Source organism: Temnothorax nylanderi, unplaced genomic scaffold (assembly GCF_030848795.1).
Source record: "Temnothorax nylanderi isolate EJ_2023f unplaced genomic scaffold, tnyl_v1.0 TNYL_tig0803_pilon, whole genome shotgun sequence".
Taxonomy (NCBI): Eukaryota; Metazoa; Arthropoda; class Insecta; order Hymenoptera; family Formicidae; genus Temnothorax; species Temnothorax nylanderi.
In genome coordinates this window covers 20,593-44,809 of record NW_027249865.1, presented here as the reverse complement: position 1 = coordinate 44,809, position 24,217 = coordinate 20,593, and the positions used below count along the sequence as shown (strand labels likewise).

At 35.6% G+C, this 24,217-nt stretch overlaps 3 protein-coding genes and 1 long non-coding RNA gene across 8 annotated transcripts; 2 read left to right on the top strand and 2 right to left on the bottom strand.

Moving 5' to 3' along the window:
• Positions 1-900: 900 nt before the first annotated feature.
• Positions 901-3,735, bottom strand: LOC139785449 (uncharacterized). The gene is made up of 3 exons (XM_071724608.1): positions 3,570-3,735; positions 2,527-2,882; positions 901-1,458 (listed from the first exon to the last, which is right to left on the bottom strand). Exons 1-3 carry the CDS (start codon positions 3,601-3,603, stop codon positions 901-903), a joined length of 948 nt encoding a protein of 315 aa, XP_071580709.1. The 5' UTR covers positions 3,604-3,735.
• An 8,067-nt stretch (positions 3,736-11,802) lies between these two features.
• LOC139785451 (uncharacterized) lies at positions 11,803-12,941 on the top strand. The gene is made up of 3 exons (XR_011721949.1): positions 11,803-12,049; positions 12,566-12,794; positions 12,878-12,941. It is a non-coding gene; the product is annotated as an uncharacterized lncRNA (long non-coding RNA).
• Positions 12,942-17,350: 4,409 nt separating this feature from the next.
• LOC139785447 (transmembrane protein 222) lies at positions 17,351-19,676 on the top strand. The gene is made up of 4 exons (XM_071724602.1): positions 17,351-17,600; positions 17,830-18,040; positions 18,114-18,244; positions 18,328-19,676. Exons 1-4 carry the CDS (start codon positions 17,449-17,451, stop codon positions 18,407-18,409), a joined length of 576 nt encoding a protein of 191 aa, XP_071580703.1. The 5' UTR covers positions 17,351-17,448; the 3' UTR covers positions 18,410-19,676.
• Positions 19,323-21,659, bottom strand: LOC139785448 (uncharacterized). 5 transcript variants are annotated; one of them, XM_071724604.1, is made up of 2 exons: positions 21,109-21,659; positions 19,323-20,492 (listed from the first exon to the last, which is right to left on the bottom strand). In XM_071724604.1, the coding sequence occupies exons 1-2, from the start codon at positions 21,109-21,111 to the stop codon at positions 20,025-20,027; spliced, it is 471 nt and encodes a 156-aa protein (XP_071580705.1). In that variant the 5' UTR covers positions 21,112-21,659; the 3' UTR covers positions 19,323-20,024. The 5 variants fall into 5 exon arrangements, with proteins under 5 accessions (XP_071580705.1, XP_071580707.1, XP_071580704.1 ...); XM_071724606.1 differs by having other exon boundaries at positions 21,019-21,650; XM_071724603.1 differs by having other exon boundaries at positions 19,323-20,495; positions 21,109-21,628.
• Between the last annotated feature and the right edge of the window lie 2,558 nt (positions 21,660-24,217).

The window sequence follows — 24,217 nt, the reverse complement described above, 5'->3', positions numbered from 1 at the left end:
TTTTTCTAGGGAAGAATAACGCTTTATTTTCAGACTTGCGAAGGTGTACAAAAATGAAACACTTATACATACATATACATACTCCGGCTGTACCCCGATAAATCTTGTGCGATCTTGCTTTCAGTCGACGATAACTTAACGCTTTTTTCCCTTCTCTTTCTCTATAATTTACCTAAATGCGCGCGCTTCGCAATCAGCGGCGGGATTTTAATCGGAGGAGGAACGCTAGCTCCCGCTGCAGCGTAAAGATTCTCTACCTGGGGTAAGTCGAGAGGACCAACGTTTGTTCGTTAAGAAGTCGACGGAGCGGTCGCGCGTGTCACCGATCCTCGCCTCTCACCGTGGAATGTCGTGTAGACGGAGCAACAAGAAAACTCTTCGCGCCGGCCGTTGGTTCCGCTTTAGAGCTATATGGTACGTACGCGCGCCGTTAAATGACGGGGATCATGCGGAAATATACTACGCTGTATATCAGACTTCCGGTATAAGTGTATACCACGGCTCCTCCGCGAGACGCACACGCCTGATCGCTCCAGCTCTGGCCGAGAAGAAAAAAAAAGAAAAAAAAACGTGCGTCGCAAACCCACGTAAAGCGCGCGATCGAGTTGGTCGGGTTGTCGTCGTCGTCTGCTAGTTAGACCGGGCTATCTTGTCGAAAGACAGTCTCTTACTCTCATTCTCTCGCTTCTCTTTCTCGCGCTCTCTTTTGATCTGCTGCTACTAATCGATCATACGCACGACGGACTCTTCCTCGGAGCGTTGGAGTCCCTGCCCCCCCCTTTTCTCGAAGAAATAGCTGATCTCGCGCGTTCAAGCTTTATCAACGCCCGCGCGTGGATTTCCGGTTCTCCACGGCCCTCTTTCTATGGTGTCGTGTCTGTAGAATAGATGGGCGGGGATCTATTTGTATCCTGCTGGCGCCCACGGTGTGTATCCTGCCGGCGCGGGCGGTGCGGCGTATCCTGCCGGCGCCCACGGTGCATATCCTGCTGACGCAGGCAGTGCGTATCCTGCCGGCGCAGGCGGTGCGTATCCTGCCTGCGCAGGCGGTGCGTATCCTGCCGGCGCGGGCGGTGCGTATCCTGCCGGCACGGGCGGTGCGTATCCTGCTGGCGCGGGCGGTGCGTATCCTCCCGGTGCGGGCGGTGCGTATCCTGCTGGCGCGGGCGGTGCGTATCCTGCTGGCGTCCACGGTGCGTATACTGCCGGCGCGGCCGGTACCGGTGCGGTTGGTACTGCCGGTGCGACCGGTACCGGTGCTGGTGGTACTGCCGGTGCGACCGGTGCCGGTGCGGTTGGTACTGCCGGTGCGACCGGTGCGTGTGGTGCGGTCGGTGCGGTCGGTGCGTCAGGCGACGTCCATCGTCGGAGACCGCCAACGTAAGGGCGAGCGTACATAACTTTATTTGTTTTCTTTCTTTCTTTCTGTAACGCTCGGTGGACTTGTTGTTTTATCTGCTGTAAGTAAAATTTTTATATATACTTTATATATGTAACATTATTTTATTGATTATAATTTTTAAAAAAATCAAAATGTGGCCAAACAAAAAACATAATAAATACAAGCAAATAAAAAGGACTGAAAAGAGAAAACACATATTGTACACATATATACATATATACATATGGAGGAGTAAAAACTACAGTGGTGTAAGTCCAATTTTTTTAAATATTTTCTCGTATGCATAGATGCAATCTGTACAATATATAAATTGCATCTATGCACATGAAAAAATATGTTAAAAAATTTGACTTACACCACTGTGGTTTTTACCTCTCCATATATACATATACACATATTGTATGTATGTATTTCTCACTTCCTCCGGACTTGTTTTTCTTCTGAGAACAATAGGCATTCCGCTTCCATTTCTATATGTTCTAAGCTACCGTCTCTCTTGATAACTTACAAGGGGACAAACAGGATTTGTCCTTTCGGATTTCGCCAAAAATTCGCTTGAATAATAATTATATTATAATTATATTGTAATATAATATAATATATAATATATAATGTATAATATATTATAATATATTATTATATTATATTATAATTATATTATTTATAATTATATTATATTACAATTATATTATAAATATTTTTAACCATATTTATACTTTGTTGCATAATAATCTGTACATGCATAATATTATGTAACATATTGTGAATAATTAAAAAGAAAGTTGCAAAAATCAAGATTCAAACCCATGGCATCCAGTGCCACTTCAAATTTCAAACTGATTTTTCTCGTGAATGCTTGAGCGTTGCATCGAATGGCTTTACCACAAGTATTGCGAATATAAAGCTGAGTTCACATTATCGAACCAAACCGCGAGCCGAATCTCGTTGCGAACCTCGGTCATCCAATTCACACAGGCGATCGAGATTCGAACGCATGCGAAATTCAGCTCGCGGTCTGGTTCGATAATGTGGACTCGGCTTTACACTGTATTTGTAACTCGACGAAATCCGAAAGAACAAATCCTGGTGGTCCCTTTGATAGTAAAATTATCAACATTACTTACTTTATTCATCCCTCGTCGTGGATCCTCCCACTGGGTGTGGCGACTAATCATAATTTTTGCTGCCGCCGTCACTGCCTTCGTCGTCGTCGTCGTCGTCGTCGTTGTTGCCGCCGTCATTGCCGGCGTCGTCGCCGTCAGCGTTGCCACCGGCGCTGACAATGACGCTGCCATCGTCGTCGTCGTCGTCGTCGTCGTTGTTGCCGCCGTCATTGCCGACGTCGTCGCCGTCAGCGTTGCCACCGGCGCTGACAATGACGCTGCCATCGTCGTCGTCGTCGTCGTTGTTGCCGCCGTTGTCGGCGGCAGTGCCAACGATGACGGCAATGCCGCCGTTGGAAGTTCGCCTAAACTTTTCGCTGCAAGAAAAATATAATCTTACTAAAATTATGCAATTGAAAGTTTTATCTGTATTTCTATTTCCAATCGACGGCAGTTTTGTTTCCGCTAACTTCCGCGAGGCTCGATGATCGACAAAGGCACGCACGCGGCTGGCACGTATTGTATAACGGACGATTCTGACCGGTGAGAATAGCGTAATAGGAAAGGCAGGATTGTAAATGTTCGACATTAATTGTAAGATATGAATCAACGACTTATCAGTACGATAATTTGACTAGGAGTAGCCGTTAGCCGAATAAGTATTATCGTTCTTTCGTAGCCTGAATAAAAGGATAATGTCGGACTTTTGTACAAGTGCTGAACTTTATTCATATCTTATAATGTAGAACATTTACAATCCTGCATTTCTTATTGCGATATTCCCGCCGGTCGGAGTCGTCCGCTATACAATACGTGCCGGCCGCATGTACCTTCAATCATCGAGCCTCACGGAAATTACGCGGAAGCACAACTACCGTCGATCGGAACTAATAATAAAACTTTCACAATTCTGGTTTTATACTAAGGCTGCGTTCCGATATTCACTGATAATACTGCAAACAAGTTTGTCACGTACACTATACATTTTCATTACTGGCCGAATATCGGAATACAGTCTTCCTACTTCGATTATATAAAATAGAAATAATGCGATTTTTACTTACGCCTATTCCGTGTTTTCGTCGCCTGCTTCGACATGCCTGACCATCACACACCAATACACACACACACACACTGGTGGAACAGTGAACGTCGTCAGAGCAGAGTCGTCAGCAACTGAGCATTCCGCCGATTCCGCGGTGATCGCGGTTAGAAAAACAAATTCGGCTCGCACACCCCTACCCACTCCCTCAACCGACACGGGCTAGACGCCGTGACTGGCAACGCACACTAAAGCATGGGCCCACGTCTGTGTGAGCTCTTAGTTCGCCACGCTTCGAATCAACAAAGCAATGTTCTGCTGTTTCCTTCCCTTCGAACTGTCTCCTTTTATTTCATGATTTTAATTATAGCTATGTTATTTCCGATATCCAGTTCCCGAGTTGGAGATGCGACACACGAAGCTATTACCGATTTATTCTATTCTTTCTTATAAACTTTAAATATGAATTTTAGACATTTATTTCTTATATACATACTTATATATGTATATACATATATATGTAAGTATATGTAATAATTACGTTAAAATTTGCATCAAAACTTTTGTAAATTTCTCGTGCGATTATGTACCGAGTTTACAACGAAAATGACAGATTACAAGCGTAGTGCAGCGAATAAGGCGACGGAATATTGCACGTTGCAGGCTCGAGTCCTGCTTTCTTCCCAATTTATTTTCATGTTCATTATTATTGAATAAGCATTTTACAGACTTTTTCCGGCAACGTATGTAAAAAAAAACATTATTTTCTGATTATTACATAACAATACTCACATAACGCCTGCAACCATACGAATAATATTGGTTCATAATAAAAAAAAATTAACGAAATTATTTTTAAAATCTGTAAGAAATTTTATATATACGTTATTTATTTGCGTCCAAATTAGTTACCGAAAGACCTATCTTTTATGTAGGTACTTTTTTTTATATATCGGAATTCTCTTCGAAATCTTTACCGGAAAATCGACATACATGGATGATAGTAATCAACAAAAACACTTCAAGATAATAATATCGATTTATATCAAACATGTTCAATGAAGCTTACATTTTTATAAAAGCAGTTTTTTCCAAATTTATTTCGGATGAAGCAGATGTCGCAATATTCGAATATACCTTTTATGAAATATAATGTATAATAAATAAATTTCCTTGCAGAATTTGAAAATAATTTATACATTTTAAATTTGCGAAACGATATTCGTATGGTTGCAGGCGTTAGTATAAAGCTATTTAGTATTTGTGAAATAATTTGTTTATAATATGCGTTGCGTAATTATCCACTTCTGTAAAAAAATCTTTGCACATGATATGAAAATTTACACGAAAAAAATTAGAGAAGAAGCAAAACTCGAACCTGTAATGTGTGCAGCGTTTTAGTTCGTCGCCTTATTCACTTGTAATCTGTCAACTTCGTTCGTACACTTGGTACAGAAGCGCACAAGAAATTTCCAAAAACTTGTGATGCTAATTTCTACATAATCATTAGTACAAAAGTACTGATAAACAGGGTGTCCGGGAGGTAATTAGCCACCCGAAAAGTGGAGGTAGATTAATTAAAAATATAAAAGGCATGTATCATTTTGCAAATATCGCAAAAATCGCAATAGTTATTGAATAATTATCTGAGCCAACGACGGCGTGGAAAACGGGCGGACTAAGTAAGCACGTAAAATGACTTATTTGTTTACATGTAGCTACTGCTACCGCTTGCCGTTCGTTGCATGACAATAATTTTACGGCGACATATGATACCGCATCGGCGAAATATTGTAGCAAACGGTGAGCAGTGCGAGCGGTCACTAGAAGATCTAAACAAATGTCATTTTACATGCCTACTGATTGGGAGTCCGCCCTAATGCTTTCCACGCACTCGTTGAGATTTTATTTAATTATTTAATAACTATTGCGAATTTTGCGATTTTTGCAAAATGATACATGCCTTTTATTTTCGTACTCCATTCAACTCCACTTTCCGGATGGTTAGTGACCTCCCAGACACCCTGTATATCTTATACTAGCGTTTCGGCCCGCGCTTCGCGCGGGGCTCAAAGCTACCACGTGGACCTCAAAGCTAGAAAACTATAGATCTATATATAGATATATATAGATCTGTATATATATATTAATATAATTCAGGCGTGTGTGTGCGCGTTAGGTGTGTATGTTTTGTGCGTGGGTGAGTAGGGGGAGAAGGCGTAAAACAAAAAAAAGTCGCGACATTTTCATCCCCGAAAAATTTGCATTTTGGTACCAAATTCGAGAGAATCGGCCCATAAATGTGGAAGTAGTTTGCAATTAATTATTATTTATAAAATTACTTTTACAATTTTAATATTTATAATTTTTCATATAATTTATATAAAAATTTTTAAATATATATTTTATTAACATTTTAATTATTATATTACTCATACAATTTTATAATTCTAAATTTATAAAATTTCTCTGTATATTACATTTTTTGTAAAACATTTTTTACTTCCTTCTATTAGATGTCCTTGATTGCTAAATTCATCAATCTTAATTTTTACACTTTCCTTTCTGGTTGCTCTAGAAAATGCCACATAAAGTTGACCATGAGCAAATACAGGATGTGGCAAATAAATCCCAACTTTTTCTAAACTTTGTCCTTGTGATTTATTGATTGTCATAGCAAATGACACTCGAATAGGGAACTGTCTTCGTTTAAACTTAAATGGCAGTTCCAAATCACTTGTAATTAAATCTATCCTTGGAATAAAGACAATCTGTCCTCGAGCAGGACCAGTTAGAACCTCCGCATAAATTAGATTATTTTTCAAATTAGTAACAATAAATCTTGTGCCATTACAGAGTCCTTTTTTAGTATTTAAATTTCTTAATAGGATTATTGTAGCACTGACTTTTATTTTAAGTCGATGAACTGGCATTCCAGAAGGTGTCAGAGAGTTTAAAAACTCAATTGGAAAATTCAATTGCTCTTGTGGATCATCACTTACAATAGAGTCAATTGAGAGATACTCTTTTTTTTCTCCTTCCATTAGACAAAGAATTTCGTCATTAATTTTAAATGTATCCTCATTCTTAGGACAAAGAATCGTTCGATCTGGATTTTCTTTAATCTGTTCCATGGTGATTCTATCACCAAAAATTTCAGCAATAAGAGATTCTTTTGATATAAAATTCTGGGGAATTTCAATTGTATCCAGATGTAGTCCATCCGTATTTGATAATTTACCATCTCCGAGTTGCATTAGCCAATTTGCAAATTCTTTTTCTTCTCCAGTTCTCATATTTTGCTTTAGTTTAATCTGAGTTACATTCCTCCATATAGAATTGTATTTTACAGTCGACTCAATTATAGCTGCTTTTTGTGCATGTGGCACTACGGGAAGATTTTGTCTAAAATCTCCTGCAAATAAAATTACTTTTCCTCCAAATGGTCGAGGATTCTTCATTAAATCTCTTAAAAGTTTATCAACTGCTGTTAAAGCATGTCCAACAGTCATGCTCACCTCATCCCATATAATTAGTTTGGCAATGATCAGTTCTCGTGCAGCTTGAGAATTTCCTCTGATATTAGATTTAGCGCTATCATCAATTGGAATTGAAAGCTTGAATAGAGAGTGATAAGTTCTTCCTCCTTTTAGAAGTGTTGCTGCAATTCCAGTCGAAGCACATGGAAGAACTATCTCGTTTCTTCCTCGAATAACACTTAGAAATGTGTTAAATAAGTAGGTTTTACCACTTCCTGCAAACCCATCAATAAAAAATAACCGATACAGTTCATTTTCATTTTCAATTGCTCGCATGACAATATCGTATACGTGCTTTTGCTCAGCATTTAATGTCGATAATAAATAATCACCACGTATTCTTTCTTCATCCACATTATACTCTGTTATGTAAATATTTACTGGAGTTGGATTTGGTAATTGAAAATTCTCACAGCTACTTCCATTATTTATTAAAATTTCTTGTATATGATTTAAAGCCATATTTTCAGGATTAACAACATTCTTATGTACAAAGTCCTCAATCAAGAAATCTTTGTATTTATTCCAAATAGCTAATACATCTATTGGAGTTCCAAATATGCAAATGTAGGAAAATAATTCTCTAAGTTGTACAGGCATTTTGGATTCTATTGCCTCCTCTAGCGTTTTTCCCCAAAGATCATCAATTTCCACCAAATTTTTTGCAATTGCTGCATCCTTAAATGTCTCATAAACAACTCCATTAACAGTTTTCAAATCTTTAAAACATTTAGCTCCAGCCACATGTAATAGAAGAAGACGTAAATAAAATCTCTCAATATCTTTTATGCTTACTGTATAGAGTCTTGAAATTATCTTGTCACCACCTTTTTTGCGTGGCTTCCACTTAGTTTCTTTTTTATCGTATACATAATGATAAGGAATATCTATGTAAAGAAACTGTACTGCATTTTCATCAGATTGATTTAATTTTAACCATGCAGTCAGCGTAGTATCTCGATTAAGCTCTCTTTGAGCAGCTTGCTCTTCATTTCCCGCACGAAAATAAACCATTTGGCGATTAGGCAAATGAACTGCCAGTCTTATGACTGTGTGAGACTTCATGAACAGATCATATCCGTTCAGTCTCCACATTGCTTCTGGAGCACTAACATATCTTGCATTCAGGAATGAGTTAACTTCATCTATTCTAATGAATCTTGTGCCATCTCGTGCTTGTACTTCAATTGCAGCACAGTCAAATCCTTTATGAATATATTTGTATAAATATTTTACACTCTTCACTGATGAACATATTTCCAAATTTATATGTCGATTATATTTCATTATTAAATATGGTGAATATGGGACCACCCATCGATTGTCAATTTTTTTGCCTCTGACGATGTATTTTTTCTCAAAATTTCTACGTTGATACATAGGATATCCATTTACATTAGCATTAGTTTCTTCACGAAATTCTTTTGGAAAACCTTTTAAACATTTTCCATCTTCCCCAGTGCAAGGATATCTCATTGAGGGATCTCCACATGGACCGTGAATCATATGTTTCAAAACTTTTTCATTAAGTTCTGGATATCTTTCTTCGTCAGGGATTTCAGCCCATACCATCATGTCAATGACTTCTTGAAGTCGTGGCTTATCTTCATCACTTAACATTGCAAGTAAATGCAAATGTGGAAGCCCTCTTTTTTGAAACTCAATTACGCCTGCATAAGCTATAATATTTCCAAAAATTTTATTTTGTATTAAATCCTTTAAAACTTCTTTGACATCCAAGTTAAATGTTTTAGCAACTAAATCAGGTCGAAACTCTATTAGACATCCATCAAGGTTATTCTTAATTTCTGGACATTGAGGATTGCAAGTCATGGTAAGAAAAATGTCTGGTTTACCAAACTTTCTGACCAAAGACATAGCATCTTGGTATCTTTCTTGCATGTTCTTGGACTGCCCATAAATGAAGATGGTAATATTACAGGTATACCAACTGTAATTCCTTCATTTTGTGCTCGATTATCAAGATGATCCATTAATCCGGAATAAAGTTCAGCTCTTAATTGAGGTTGATTCAATTTAATATAATTAAGTCTATTGGCTTCAGTTTTCATATATGCATCAAGTATAAATTGACATCTCAATTTTCCTGCCCTTTTAAATTGGCTAAATTCAACTCTTGGTGCCAGCAGATGAGCATAATAATCCATTTGACTTATCTTAAATCCTGGATATTTAGGATTATCTGATTAAGTTCTGAATGCCATCCATCGTTACCATATGGATATAACAATGGATAACACATTGGGTCACATCTTTTGTCCAAAATTGATATTTGTTGTACATCGTTCGAATTTTTATTATAAATCCTAATGTCTCTTTCAAATGGAGGTTCACCATCTACATTCTGAAAGACCACAGCATTTCATTAGCTTGTGGAGCATTGTATCTTCTTTGATCATGTTGAGGATCTTTTCTAAATGACAACATTAAATTTATTGTTTTATTGCCTATTGGATTCAGATCTTTTTCAACTTGACGCATCATCTTGAAAGTTTTTGCAAATTCATTACATTGAACCATAAAACATGACAAATCTTTCATTATTTCTGGATCACATTCTTGATTAGCTTTGTTATTCATTCTATGATTTACAGCTTCTTCTGTATCTAAAAAGTAAAGTTGTGCAAATCGCGGAGCTTGCCCATCCGCTGGGCGCATTGCCGTCGAGGTCAAATGATGATATTGCCCATGAATTTTTAAACAATAAGGAGCATTGTTCACAACATTCCAATGGATTTCTATTTCCCGGGGCACCCATGGAAGCCATAGCTAAAGCGCTGTTATATGAACGAATATTACTAAGGAAATTTTTTGATGCATAATTATTTCCCATGTATAATTCTTTAATAAAATCAAAACAATTTATTGGTTTTAATTTAAGCTTGCCCTTTTGGCAACAATATGTAAATTTTCCATCTTTAGATTTTTCACATGCAAAGTTTAACGATTTGCAAAATTGACATTCTACATTCATTTGACCAAGTGTATAAACTGGCACATTTATTTCATGTCCCTTGGAAATTAGCGCAATATGATGATTTAATTGTCTAGCTTGGTGCCTTCCCTGAGCATGTCTCTGGACATCAGCTTTGAGTCGTTGAGTCCTTGCGTCATCATTTTCATTGACCCTCTGCTGAGCATGTCTCTGAGCATCAGCTTCGAGTCGTTGAGTCCTTGCGTCATCATTTTCATTGACCCTCTGCTGAGCATGTCTCTGAGCATCAGCTTCGAGTCGTTGAGTCCTTGCGTCATCATTTTCATTGACCCTCTGCTGAGCATGTCTCTGAGCATCAGCTTCGAGTCGTTGAGTCCTTGCGTCATCATTTTCATTGACCCTCTGCTGAGCATGTCTCTGAGCATCAGCTTCGAGTCGTTGAGTCCTTGCGTCGTTATTTTCATTCCCCCTATGCTGAGAATTTCTTTGAGCATTAGCTTCAAGTCGTTGAGACCTTTCCTCCGAACTTTCAATTTTGCGCATTTGTCGTAAGCGCTTACTTTCGCGACTCACTTTAGTCAAATTTCGATATTTTCTCTTTTGAGGCATAATTATTTACGTCGTACCGTATACATAAGTATTTATACGAAATGTTATATAACAATACGTAAATAAATAACAATACAATTATTTTTCAAATATAATAGTTTTCAAATATATAATAATTAGTTTTTATATATAGATTAGATATTTAAAAAAGAAATTATTTTATTTTAAAACAATAATATTGCTCAAAGAGCAATCAGAATAAATACATCAGAATAAATAATTATCTATAGATATAATCTATATATCTAAGTACCGTTTGTTAGTCTGTCTGACCGCGAACTACTTATTTACATTAATAGATCGATTTTCTTAATAGATCTTTTCTTTCTCTTGCTTATTCTGTTTTATTAATTCTTTATATAGGCGCACAGCAGCCTTTTTACAGGCGCACAGCAGCTCTGTATCGGCGGATAATAGCCGTTTTTTTACAGGCGCACAGCAACTCTGTATCGACGGATAGTAGCCGTTTTTTTACAGGCGCACAGCAGCCCTTTGTCGGCGCACAGCAGCCGTTTTTTAAAGGCGCACAGCACCCTTTTTTATACAGGCGCACAGCTGCTCTGTATCAGCGCATAGCAGCCTTTTTATATAATGTATTTTTTATATAATATATCTCTCAAATATCTAAAAAAATATTTTTTTATGCATAAAAAAATGTAATAAAAATGTAATTTATTAATCTAAAAATATCTATTACAAATATTTAAACACATTATTACATTTAATAAATATTTAAATACATTTATTCCATCACCATGGTAACTTTATCCCTCAATATTCATATTATACGCGTACTACAGATCTCAAATTGTTGTTGGAGCTGTCCTGCATATTTCTTCGAATATAAATGTAAATAGTGGTATATCAATATCGTTTAAATGCCTACAGAGGCGAAGGAAATAGCGGAAAATGCATGCACTTCACAGGGAGCATGATGTAAGAAATTTTAATTTTATGAAAGAGATAAGAAGAGAAAGAGAAGAGAATTGACAGAATAAAATATAGAAATGATATTAAAAAAGAAGAACATAGAGAAGAGAGAGAGAGAAAGAGGAGAGAGAGAGAGAAGAGAGAGAGAGAGAGAGGTAGAGAGAAGAGAGAGAAGAGAGAGAGAGAGAGAGAGAGAGAGAGAGAGAGAGATGAGAGAGAGAGAGAGAGAGAGAGAGAGAGAGAGAGAGAGAGAGAGAGAGAGAGAGAGAAAGAAAGAAAGAGAAATTATAGTTATTATTATATACAGATTTATACATATATATATATCTATATATCTTTTTTTAGAATAGCGGTATCATTACGGCGGAAGAATTAAAAAATCTATTTTCAAAAAAGAAATTGCAAAAGCCTGCAAAGATCAATAGAGAGAGAAACAGCGAAAATGCATGCACTTCACAGGAACATAATGTAAGTAAATTTGAATTTTATAGAAAGAGAATGAAAGAAAAAGAAAGAGAAAAATAATATAATGTAAGATAGAGAATGATATTAAAAAAAAGAAAAAGAGAAAGTAAGAGAGAGAGAGAGAGAGAGAGAGAGAGAGAGAGAGAGAGAGAGAGAAGAGAGAGAATGAAAGATAGAGATTGATATTAAAAGATAAAAAAGATATTTATATATCTTTTTTTAGAATAACATTGCGATTATTAATTAATTTTAGAGAGAAAGAGAGAGAGAGAGAGAGAGAGAGAGAGAGAGAGAGAGAGAGAGAAAGAGAGAGAAAATGAGATTAACAGAGAGATAAAGAGAAAGCATAATGTAAATAAATTTGAATTTTATAAAAAGAGAATGAGAGAAAAAGAGAAAGAGAAATAACAGAATGAAAGATAGAGATTGATATTAAAAAATAAAAAAGATATTTATATATCTTTTTTTAGAATAACATTGCGATTATTAATTAATTTATATTTATATATCTTTTTTTAGAATAACATTGCGGAAAACCTTAACACTGAAAATCTTCATCTAAAGAGGAAGTTGCAGGAGTTGCAGCAGCAACTGGCCGCTGCTTTAGCCAAGCAACCACCATGGCAGGCTGTGGTGACTGCTGACAATTTGCAACCTGCAGTGGTAGCTGCTGACAATCTACAGCCTGCAGTGATGGCTGCTGAGATTCCACCAGTACCACCAGAAATTGAAAATGATACATTGCATTGTAAGTATAAAATAATAAATAATACTAAATAAAAATAAATAGTAGTACCATAAGTAAATATATAATTTTATATTTTTTTACAGCAATAAATAAACCTCCTCGATGGGCCAGAGGAGGAAGAGGCCGAGGACGTGGACGCGGACAGGAACGTAGCCGTGGGTACAAACGTGGCCGTGGATATAAACGTGGCCGCGGAAATAAAACAATTATAATTAATAATTATTAATTATATAAACATATAATAATTTGTTATGTTATAATATTATAAATATTACACATATTAATATTATGTTATTTATTATTAATGTTATAAATTCTACTGTTATAAATCTACTATAAATTCTACTATTTTGTATTTAATAAATTATATTTATTTCATTCTGAACAATTCTATTCTTATTTAATTAGAAATATTTGATGAAAGAAAAAGAGAAAGAGACAGAGAAAGATAGAAAGAGAGAGAGAGAGAGAGAGAGAGGGCGAGAGAGAAAGAGAGAGGGAGCAAATAAAATTAAGAAAGAAAGAGAGAGAGAGAGAGAGAGAGAGAGAGAGGAGAGAGAGAGAGAGAGAGAGAGAGAGAGAGAGAGAGAGAGAGAGAGAGAGAGAGAGAAAATCTGTTTTTTCTCTAAAGTTTATAAAATCTCCAAAAGAGGTTACCTATTTTTTTCTTGCAACGTTTTCCGCGAACTACTCATTTGTTAATCAACCGAATTTTCAAAAATTATATATGAAACAGAGATAGAATTTTCCGGGAATGGTGGTAGTGGGGTTAATTTCTTGATACCGATTTTTTTTTAAACCGGTTGCGTAGTTTTCGATGCCAATGTGTTTCTTATGTTCTAAAACGTCGAAATATCGCATTTAAAAAATGCAAAATTGCTAATAATAAAAGGATTCTCGAAAAATTAGAATAATTAGAAAAACCGGTTTCCAAAAAATCGGTAACAAAAAATTATACACTTCATAAAATCGGTAACAAAAAATTATACACTTCATAGCATTCTCCGAAAAATTCTACCCCCCTACTTCATATACAATTCTTTGAGATTCAATCAATTATTTCCCGAAAAATTAGAAAAATTAGAAAAACCGGTTTCCAGAAAATCGGTAACAAAAAACAATACACTTTATGGCACTTCCCAGGAAATTCTACCCTTACTTCATATACAATTCTTTGAGATTTGGTCAATTAATTCTTATAAAATTTGAAAAAATTTCAGAACCGGTTTTCAAAAAGATCGGTAACGAAAAATTAACCACGACATTTTCATCCCCGGAAAATTCTACCCCTATTTCATATACTTTTGGTAAAAATTTGGTCCACTAACGAATGAGTAGTTCGCGTACATACAGACAGACAGACAGACAGACGGACGTGACTTATATATATAGATTTAGTTTAGAATATTAAATAATATATTAGTCTTTAATATTAAATATATATATTGTCATTTATATTAATATAATTATTAGTATTTTAGTAAGTAATTTTATACCAAGATGGTACGTAAGTGCTGTGTGCCCAAATGCATTTCGAAGGACAGCTGTAGTAGCTGTACACCTGTACATAGGCTTCCACGAGATACACAAAAAGCAGAACAATGGCTAAGAACAATTGGACGGACTGATTTGATAGGTAACATAGAAATAATAATATTTATATTAATATGGAAATAATACTTATATTTGCTTATGTTGGAAATATAAGCATACGCACATATACGCACTCATGTGTGTGTGTGTGTGTGTGTGTGTGTGTGTGTGTGTGTGTGTGTGTGTGTGTGTGTGTGTGTGTGTGTGTGCGCGCGCGTGTATGGGTGGGTGTATATGTGTGTATGCGCGCGTGTGTGCGTGCGTGCGTGCGTGTGTGTGTGTGTGTGTGTGTAATATATAATATGTTTACAAAGATTTTGTTTATATTACAGGTGCATCGAATACAATACTGAAAGAATTACGGATCTGTACTTTACATTTTCCAGATCATATGATTTTTGTTGACACAAAAAGTCGTGTACTAAAAAATGATGCTATTCCATCTATGCATCTATCAGATAGAATAATGCTATTCCATCTATGCATCTATCAGATAGATGCATAGATGGAATAGCATCATTTTTTAGTACACGTCTTTTTGTGTCAACAAAAATCATATGATCTGGAAAATGTAAAGTACAGATCCGTAATTCTTTCAGTATTGTATTCGATGCACCTGTAATATAAACAAAATCTTTGTAAACATATTATATATTACACACACACACACGCACGCACGCACGCACACACGCGCGCATACACACATATACACCCACGCACGCACGCACGCACGCACGCACGCACGCACGCACGCACGCACGCACGCACGCACGCACGCACGCACGCACGCACGCACACACACATGAGTGCGTATATGTGCGTATGCTTATATTTCCAACATAAGCAAATATAAGTATTATTTCCATATTAATATAAATATTATTATTTCTATGTTACCTATCAAATCAGTCCGTCCAATTGTTCTTAGCCATTGTTCTGCTTTTTGTGTATCTCGTGGAAGCCTATGTACAGGTGTACAGCTGTCCTTCGAAATGCATTTGGGCACACAGCACTTACGTACCATCTTGGTATAAAATTACTTACTAAAATACTAATAATTATATTAATATAAATGACAATATATATATTTAATATTAAAGACTAATATATTATTTAATATTCTAAACTAAATATTATATAAATATTATATATATATATATATATATATATATATATATATGTAATATATGTAAATATAAATAAACTTATCGTTTCGATAAATCCTTTCAGCTTTCCTTCCTTCTACTCTATTCCTCTTGCAAATTCTATGCTGCGGTCCAATACACTTTAATCTTGCACAATGTTTTGATGTTTAAGGATGTATTGCACCTATTTTCAAAGCGCTACCAAGTGGATAAAAATTTGTGAGAATGTTCTTTTAGTCTTCCTGATGTGCTACAAAAAAGTAGAAACGAATCCACTAAACGGTTGCTGAGATATAACGATTTTAATTTTCACTGATTTTACACGTATTCTTATGGGAAGAGACGATTTTGGCGGATAAAACAGCTAAAAAAATGTTGAAGGAGCGCTACCAATATTTTGAATTTTTTTGTACATCTAGTATACGAATAGATGAAAATATCTGCCAAGTTTCAATTGTCTTCACTACACCGTTTTAAAGAAATAAATTATAACTTGAGATAATTTTGCTGTCGGCACGAACATCTCGTGAAAGCGCGGCAACGTCGCAATCAGCTGGGCAAGCGAATCATAACCTATGGCTGTGGCTGTCGCTACACGTATAGCTTTTCGTCGAGCGAGTCTTTTTTTATAAACTGCTTTTGTCACTATTTTGCCTTTCCACCGATAACTTTTCGTGTCTGACATTGTAAAAATGTAAACGAACAGACATAACCTCGCAGCTCGCATCAAGTCTCGCACTGTTTTGGTACTGTGCAAGGCTGCCAACCTACGTGAATCGAGTCATAGAGAGTCGCATAACAATGTTTATAATAAATAATATTCAAAATTATCGTTTATATGATACATATTTATCTTTTTTGACGTTATTAAAGTCACATTGGTTTATCAGCACTGCTGAATAATGTCTTTCGCTTTGAAATAATTTGACGTTATAAAGTTGAAATCAGGGCATTTTCACTGCCAAAAGTTTAGGCTCATAAATTACAAAAATTGCAAATAATACTGGAAAAAACATTTGTAAAGTAAAAAATACCTTTGTAGGAGTAAAAATAAGACTCCTACTATCATTTGAGTATCTTACATCTAGATTTACTATGCGTTAGGCGTAGATATTCAAGTATTTCAAATTTCATGCACTTTTGTCTAAGATTGTACGTGTGATACATCCTTAAGGTGATGCTGGAGCCGTCTGTTTTACCGGCATTTTTTGTCGGCACGTAGCGTCGTATTAATTTGACAGAATTAAAAATCCTTCTCCAGAATTGCAGTACATACATTAATGATTCAGGGGAACTCCGATTTTATATAGAAAACGAGAAAAAATTACGAAAGTACAGATTTCCTTATCCTACTTTTATCCCAATATGGCGTCTCGAGTTGCGGCGAGCTGTCAGCTCGTCACAAGATGTATTTCATATAAGAGATATACTATTGGTACGAACGCGAAAACAAGTTCCCCTGAATTGCACAACAATAAAAACATCGATAAACCCCCCAAATCAAGATTTGGAAGCGTAATATAAAAGTATGATGTCGATGTGTATCGTGCGTATGTATGCGTGCAATGTAGCGTGCTATCCTTGTCTATATCTTTGTCTATACAAGGACAGATATAGTCGATAACATAGAAAATGATAATTTTGTCGGTTATACAGACGGAAGTTCGTCTGTCACTGCAGGATCCCCTTAACGAATCTTCATGAGCTCAGCCGCACTCAGCCGCGCTTCTACTGTTTGTTGACGAGGGGATTAGAGAGGAGAAGAGAAAGGAACGACGGTGCTGCCTCTATCACTGTCCCCCCGTACTCCCACTTCCGTCGCCCAAAAATCCAGCGGAGTTTGCGTGCCGGGGGCAGTGCCGGGTGCCGGGGCTCGAAATCGCAGCACTGGCTCGAAATCGCAGCAGTTGTGAGTTATGATCGTGATAAGAGATGTTATGAAAGATCCTGATTTACTGACAGATATTCCAAAGCTGTCGAATGACTCGCCCGAGATGGATATCAGCGTTCATCCGGAGAGACAAAGATTTCCTTTCTGCATCGTTTGGACCCCGTTGCCAATCCTAACGTAAGTCGTTCTCGATTAAATGCATTCTGACCATAACCTCGTCTCTGATTCTTTGCATCATCCGATATTCGTTAAACTGATAGTACTTATTGTTTATTGTACGTTGACAGCTATCGTAAAATGTGAAAATAATTCGTGAAATGTACGAACTTCTCTCTCAACTCAAGATTAATCACGCTGAATAAAGTTATGCAGTTTATATAATTAATATGGAAATTCAATTTTTAAGATACATTCTGCCTTTTATTGGACACATGGGCATCGCGACGTCAGCCGGAGTAATAAGAGACTTTGCTGGCCATTACCATGTTTCTGAAGACAACATGGCATTTGGTAAACCTACCAAATATTGGCAATTGGATTATATCAAAGCCAAGGGAGGCATACAAGGATGGGATGCCGGCGTAGCAGAAGCTAGCGAAATTTACAAAGCTAGAATGGTAACAGAAGCATAAATTTAGAGAATAGGAAGCTTTTATTTGACAACTGCGGTTCAAAACTGATTTTTTGCAGCACAATCTATGCTGCGACAATTGTCACTCGCATGTGGCAACAGCTTTGAACTTGATGTCGTATGGCAACTCGAGCAGTTGGAACATGGTAAAACTTGCGTTGCTCATGTTACTTCACGGAAAGTATGTCAGGTAAAAACGAAATATATGTAGAAAAAGGAATTATATATGCAATTTTTTCCAATTGTCAATAATACTTATCACGTTCGTTTCAGTATTCTGGGCTTTCTTAAGACCTGGTTGCCCTTCTGCATACTTGTCACAATTATACTAGTGTTAACTTTATGTTTACATTAATTACATATATATTTATACTGGGCTGTCTCTTCTTGCCGAATCACGTGGACGTATACTGTGCGAATCTTTATTAATTAATTCTTCATTAATTATAAAGAAACTTGTATAACAGTAAAGGACTTTTTTATTCAGTTCAATTCGCTCTACCTACATACGAGAGATGGCACGGTAATTATCAGATAGCCTGTATATACATATATAAATTAAAAAAAATATATATATAAAGGGTGTCCCATAACTCGAAGTTCGTATATTAAAGGCGTTGTTGAAGTCATTTAGAGTTGAAATTGTTTAATAAACATATGTCCGTAAATGCTTCCTAACAGAACTACAACCATTGAAAGTTGATGTGAATATTTGAAACATTTGGCAAGATTTCGCACTGAATCTGCAGGAGATAATTTTGAACAGAATTTGTAATACATTTGTAAACAAACAAGTTAAATTAAATGTCTTTTCTTTCCTTTTTCAAATATGTACATCAACTTTCAACGTTCTGTTAGGAAGCATTTACGGACATATGTTTATTAAACAATTTCAACTCTAAATGACTTCAATAACACGTCCTTAATGTATGGACCTCGAACTCGAGTCATGGGACACTCTGTGTATGTATGTACATACATATATATAAAATTATATATAAAATGTCAATTTACAATTATAGATTTAATGTCAATTTATAATTATATATTTATAATTATATTTATATATAATCGTGATATATCTTGAGATACTCGATGAGAATTTGACAAGTAAGAACATTCTTATATATTAATATAGCTTTCTTAAAGTAGTTTTTGGCATTGCACTCTCAAGTACGTCAGTTATAAACCAGAATTTCATATATACAAAAAAGTTTTGAGGGATGCCATGCCAAATTCTATCAGGAAACGCAACATCTATATCCACATTTGTCAGATATAAATATAATTTATTTTGTTTAATTTTTACAACTTAAAATACACATATATATTGACTATATAAGCGTTATGTAACGATAAAATTAAGACTAAGATATATGGCTTCTCCATAACATTATATTGTGTATGCATATATATGTGTACGCCTAAAGAAAGTAATTATTTTTATCTATTATTTTACATTTTATTTATATACAGCTGTATAATCAATACAACTGTTTTCTTCTTAACATGAGACATAAAACGTCGAGCATGTGCTTTAATTACATGTGTAGCATCATGGCAATAGTGGCAATGAATCTATCTCCTTAAGCAACTTAAATATATAAAAAATATATCGTAAATATTTCTTTCATACTGATTGATTCCTACAAATTAATTTTCTCCTCAAAAGCTTAGTGTTCATATATTAATACACCCATTTTTAGAACTACTTAAATGTCACGTTTTTATTTGTTCTTATATAAAAGATAGGAACGTTTTAAAAAAGTGTGATCTGTGTAGAATATCAAGAATCAAACTTAACGCTTATTACAACGTTATATCACGCAATGTTCGCCTGTTAAAAAAGTGACTTTATTATATGTTCGTATAATTAGAAAATACATACGTATGTACCTAAGTTTGATTCTTTAATTCGTAAAATTTACATTCTCATTACACGTAACAACAATCATCTGAGGGTTTTCAAGTTAATCGTTAGTTCTGCTATCCATTTCCGTAATAACTCCCGTTTCAAGAGAGAAGTTGTAATCGTAATTTTGATTCTCTAATCTTTCAACGAAAGACATTATTTCGCTAATCCGTAGCCCGTCTATCTCCAAGTCGTTGTTCATGTTACTTTGCAACTGTTTGCATAACTTAAATGGTACACCGCTTAGATAATGCGGAGCGTTATCCATTTGCTGAGCTAGTTTGGGTAAATTACCAGCCGACATTGCGGGATTCATTGGTGTTCCACCGATGAACGGGTATAATCCACTGGGGTAAGGAGTACCATGTTCACCAGTACTGTGTTCAACATTAGGTGGCAGGGAGGTTCGTCTTCTTTCAATTACTATGAAATCGTCCCCTGGATCTGCGGGAGGCCGTTCCTCTTGTTCATCCCTGGATTCTGGAGGTGAATCCTTGTGCTTCTTTTTGCCAAAGAGCCAAGACATCTTCTGCAAAATATTGTTACCTAAAAATTTGTCCGTATTCTTCGTCGTAAATATAGATAAATCAGTAAATCTTAAACACGCTTAAAATCAGGCACATCTATCCGTAAATAACATATCTAGTGCAAAAGCCAGACTAAAAAAAAAAAAAAACGAATAACACAAGCTTTGAAATGTCAAAGCTATTTTAACTATAACAATAGATGAAAATTAAAAATTATCCTTGTAACAACTGAAGCAAGTGCAATATAGGTTAACCTACTAGGAAAAAAAACAGAAACGTCACACAGAAAACATTTTGTTTACAAAAGTAACAATGTCTGTAAAAGTCTTGTAACTTTTGCAGACGAAATGTCTTTTCTCAACTCTAACCTCTGGCTCAAGAGCGAGAAAGTAAGATATTGCTTTATATACAAAAATTGTTCAGTCGTCGAGAGATTAAACAAGCTCGAGCTGTCGGCACAGAAATAAAAAAAATTACGGGTCATGATAAGATCGTGCGCGAGGGAAAATCATAGGATTTACTCACGTAGGCAGGTTAACGTGCAGGCAGGTTAAAAACTAAAGAAAAGAGGATCTATGGCACACACTCAACGAACAGCCTGTGCTACAAACTGACCATCCTGCTATCGCTTTTGTCAGTCTCTTCTTTGAGATTGATAGGTCGACGCTCAAAAGGAGCTGTGGACACAAAAGCTATACTTTCGTTCGTACTCCGGACTCCGGCGTCAGATTCGTCAGAACTGGTCAGAACCGCGACGTGCGGTTGCGGAATGATGCGCGGAGTAACACAAAGTCACTTATCGAAGTAACAAGCTTGCCTGTCACCTCGCCAGATGTCAATAAGTCAGTTCGTGTTTTTAGCAGCACCATCCGCACTCAAATAAAATAAGTATATATGCATATTCATATTAGACGCATGCATTGTTTCCTTGAGAGAAAGAGACAAGTGTAGAAAGTGTAAGTGACTATATAAGAATAATATATAGATCTAACGACAGACGAGAATGACGCGGTGACGTCATCGTGAATTTCAAACACGCGATCGAATCGAACAATCGCAGCTGCGGCGACGCCAATTACGCGATGCCAATTATCTTTCCTCTTTATCTCAGATATAGTTATATCATCGCGTTTGGACATTATTGATCGTATCTATATATAAGCACTTAGGTAACGCAGTGTATTCTATAAATATACTTTTGAGAGACACATTTTTATAATACCATCTCCTCCCTCTCTTTATCAATCTTTGTAACAAAAGCCGCGGAATTATCGCAGCTGCGTTTCATGTATGTACAGTATTGTACAGCATTACAGTTTACCATAATTGCAATTATGTAAAGTGTTTCTTTCTTTAAATTTATTCATAGAACTGATATCATATCTTAATAAATGCCCGAGGAAATATTATTTATATATAAGATTATATCTACATATGATGTTTTCTTTCTCTCGTATATAATCTCTATTATATATAGAATAATTAAAGAATAATTAGAAAAATAACTTTTGCATTGTTTTTCACAAAACTGTGATTATTATAGATTATACAATATTCTGTATATAATTATATATAATCATATTTTATATATGATTATTATATGTATTTATATATGATTATATAAAGGTCATTTTTTCTCATTTCCACAAACTTTACTTTTTTGTTTAAAAAAATGCGAAAATTATCCTTTTAATTATTTTTTAAATTCTTCTTACTATTATTTTTCATATATACGAGCAAAGATTATATATAAGAGAAAGGAAACATATATAGATACATTTTAGACATAATTATATGTGAAAAATACTTTCCCAGATGTCAATGAAAAAATTTATATGTTTAGAAGCATCGTAGTTTTTTGTTGATTAAAAAAATTTTAATATATTTGATATATTTTTACAGTTTTGCAATATATTCGATAAAATCGGTTTTCTCTACAAGAATTTTATATAAAGAACTTTAATTGCTAATTCATTTCAATATTTGTAATATACGAAGCTTTTACAGAATCATATCAATTTTACTGATTGTATTTGTTGCAGTGCAACACTATTTAGGAGGCATCATTTTTCAGTTATCACGAATTTGAAAATCGTTTTCATGTTTCATATTCAGAGTATTTTGAATTTACTATTTGTTTTTTTACTATTTAGCTTTTTAAAGGTAATAATTGATTTCGTGTTTTTTATATTTACTACTTAAAATTGTGATCGAACAATTACAATTAAGAACATCTAATTTAGTATGAAAAAAAATAATTACTACGTAATGTGTATTGAATATAAGCGAAATATATAATGATTCAAGGAGGTGACGAGCTGAGTCCGAATTTTAGCCAATGCATATAATAATTATCAATGCGCTATTTAAATAATTACGAAACAATAGAGTTACTCAATTGCTGTCATCGATCTGCCGTCAAATTGTATTCGACAAATCTATTCAATCTAAAAAAAATGCTACTAGTTATGTTTTTAAATTACACCGATATATTTAAACGCATCAATATTTATCAAAATTCATGCCAAAATGAAAAATGCCGTTTTATCACATTGCTAACATATATTTTATGAGTCGATTCCCGACGAAATTTATTATTAGACTACATGTAACGCTCGCAGAATTCGCGGCTTGTACAAATTACCGCTAGATGCTAGCACTGCCTCGAATTGCTCGCGTGTCGACGCGGAAAGCAGCGAAAACTTTGAAGACACGATATCATCGAGATTCATCGCTCGCAGATTTCAAACCTCGCGATTATCGAGTAAGCTGACGAGTTAAAAGAGAATTAAGAAACGACGACGTTCCATTTTTGCGACACAAAACCTACAATTTTTATTTATTATTCATTTCATTCGTTGAAAATTACGCCTTGTAGAGCGCTTCGAAGTGGAGAGTCGTCGCCATCGCGTCAGCGGCGCGTTGTTTACGTCGATACGCGGCACCGAACGCTTTTGCTAAGATTTTCGACTTCATTGACGCAAAAAAGTAACATAATAGGTGTTTTTTATAGGATTTTTCCCGCTCTACAAGTTACGATCAGTGATATTTTGGCGTACGATCGATAGTTTTCGAGATATCGAACGAGAAAAGGAAAAATTGAGCATTTTTGTTCGTTTTTTTTCTATTTTATCGTTTTTCGCACACGAATCTGTATAAACGCTTCAAATAAAACTTGCAAAGCAATAAAAATCGTAAAATGTTTTTATTTATTACTTTCATTTCGTTGAAAATTCCATAACGCACTACGCAAAGTTGTAAATAAATCTTGCAAAGCCTGAAATTATTGTAGCTATTTTGAAACCGTCAAGTTTTCTTAAGGGAATCAAACACGTATTTGCCATTGCAGATAGTTGTTTTGAAACGAAAATTGTTCATCACTTAATAAATAACAAGTTATTCGTATCTTGAACGTTTTGGTCGTGGCTGATTGTCGCCATCGTCTTCTTGAAGTTGAAACCTCGTTCGGGTGTTGCTCGTCGTCTTCGTCGTCGTTGAAATAGTCATCCATCTCACTTGCCATAATTTCTGCCGGAGTTATCGAATTCAGGCATGTTTGTCCGGAACAGTGATAGCAAATCATCGAACATTTAATGCCTGCTTTTCGGCAATTAGACGAGCCACTGCAGTTTCCCTTGCATTTACATGAAATTAACTGCAGTAGCTCAGCAGGCGCAGGTGGGGCTTGACTATTTCAACGACGACGAAGACGACGAGCAACACC

What these genes read in the sequence shown, in the direction of transcription:
- LOC139785447 (XM_071724602.1), top strand. Translation starts at nt 17,449, where the DNA reads ATGATCGTGATAAGAGATGTTATGAAAGATCCTGATTTACTGACAGAT. An exon ending in ACCCCGTTGCCAATCCTAAC is followed by an intron (nt 17,601 to 17,829) that starts GTAAGTCGTTCT and finishes TCAATTTTTAAG; the next exon opens with ATACATTCTGCCTTTTATTG. An exon ending in AAATTTACAAAGCTAGAATG is followed by an intron (nt 18,041 to 18,113) that starts GTAACAGAAGCA and finishes GATTTTTTGCAG; the next exon opens with CACAATCTATGCTGCGACAA.
- LOC139785449 (XM_071724608.1), bottom strand. Translation starts at nt 3,603, where the DNA reads ATGTCGAAGCAGGCGACGAAAACACGGAATAGGC. An exon ending in GACGAAAACACGGAATAGGC is followed by an intron (nt 2,883 to 3,569) that starts GTAAGTAAAAAT and finishes TTTTTCTTGCAG; the next exon opens with CGAAAAGTTTAGGCGAACTT. An exon ending in CACGACGAGGGATGAATAAA is followed by an intron (nt 1,459 to 2,526) that starts GTAAGTAATGTT and finishes TTTTACTTACAG; the next exon opens with CAGATAAAACAACAAGTCCA.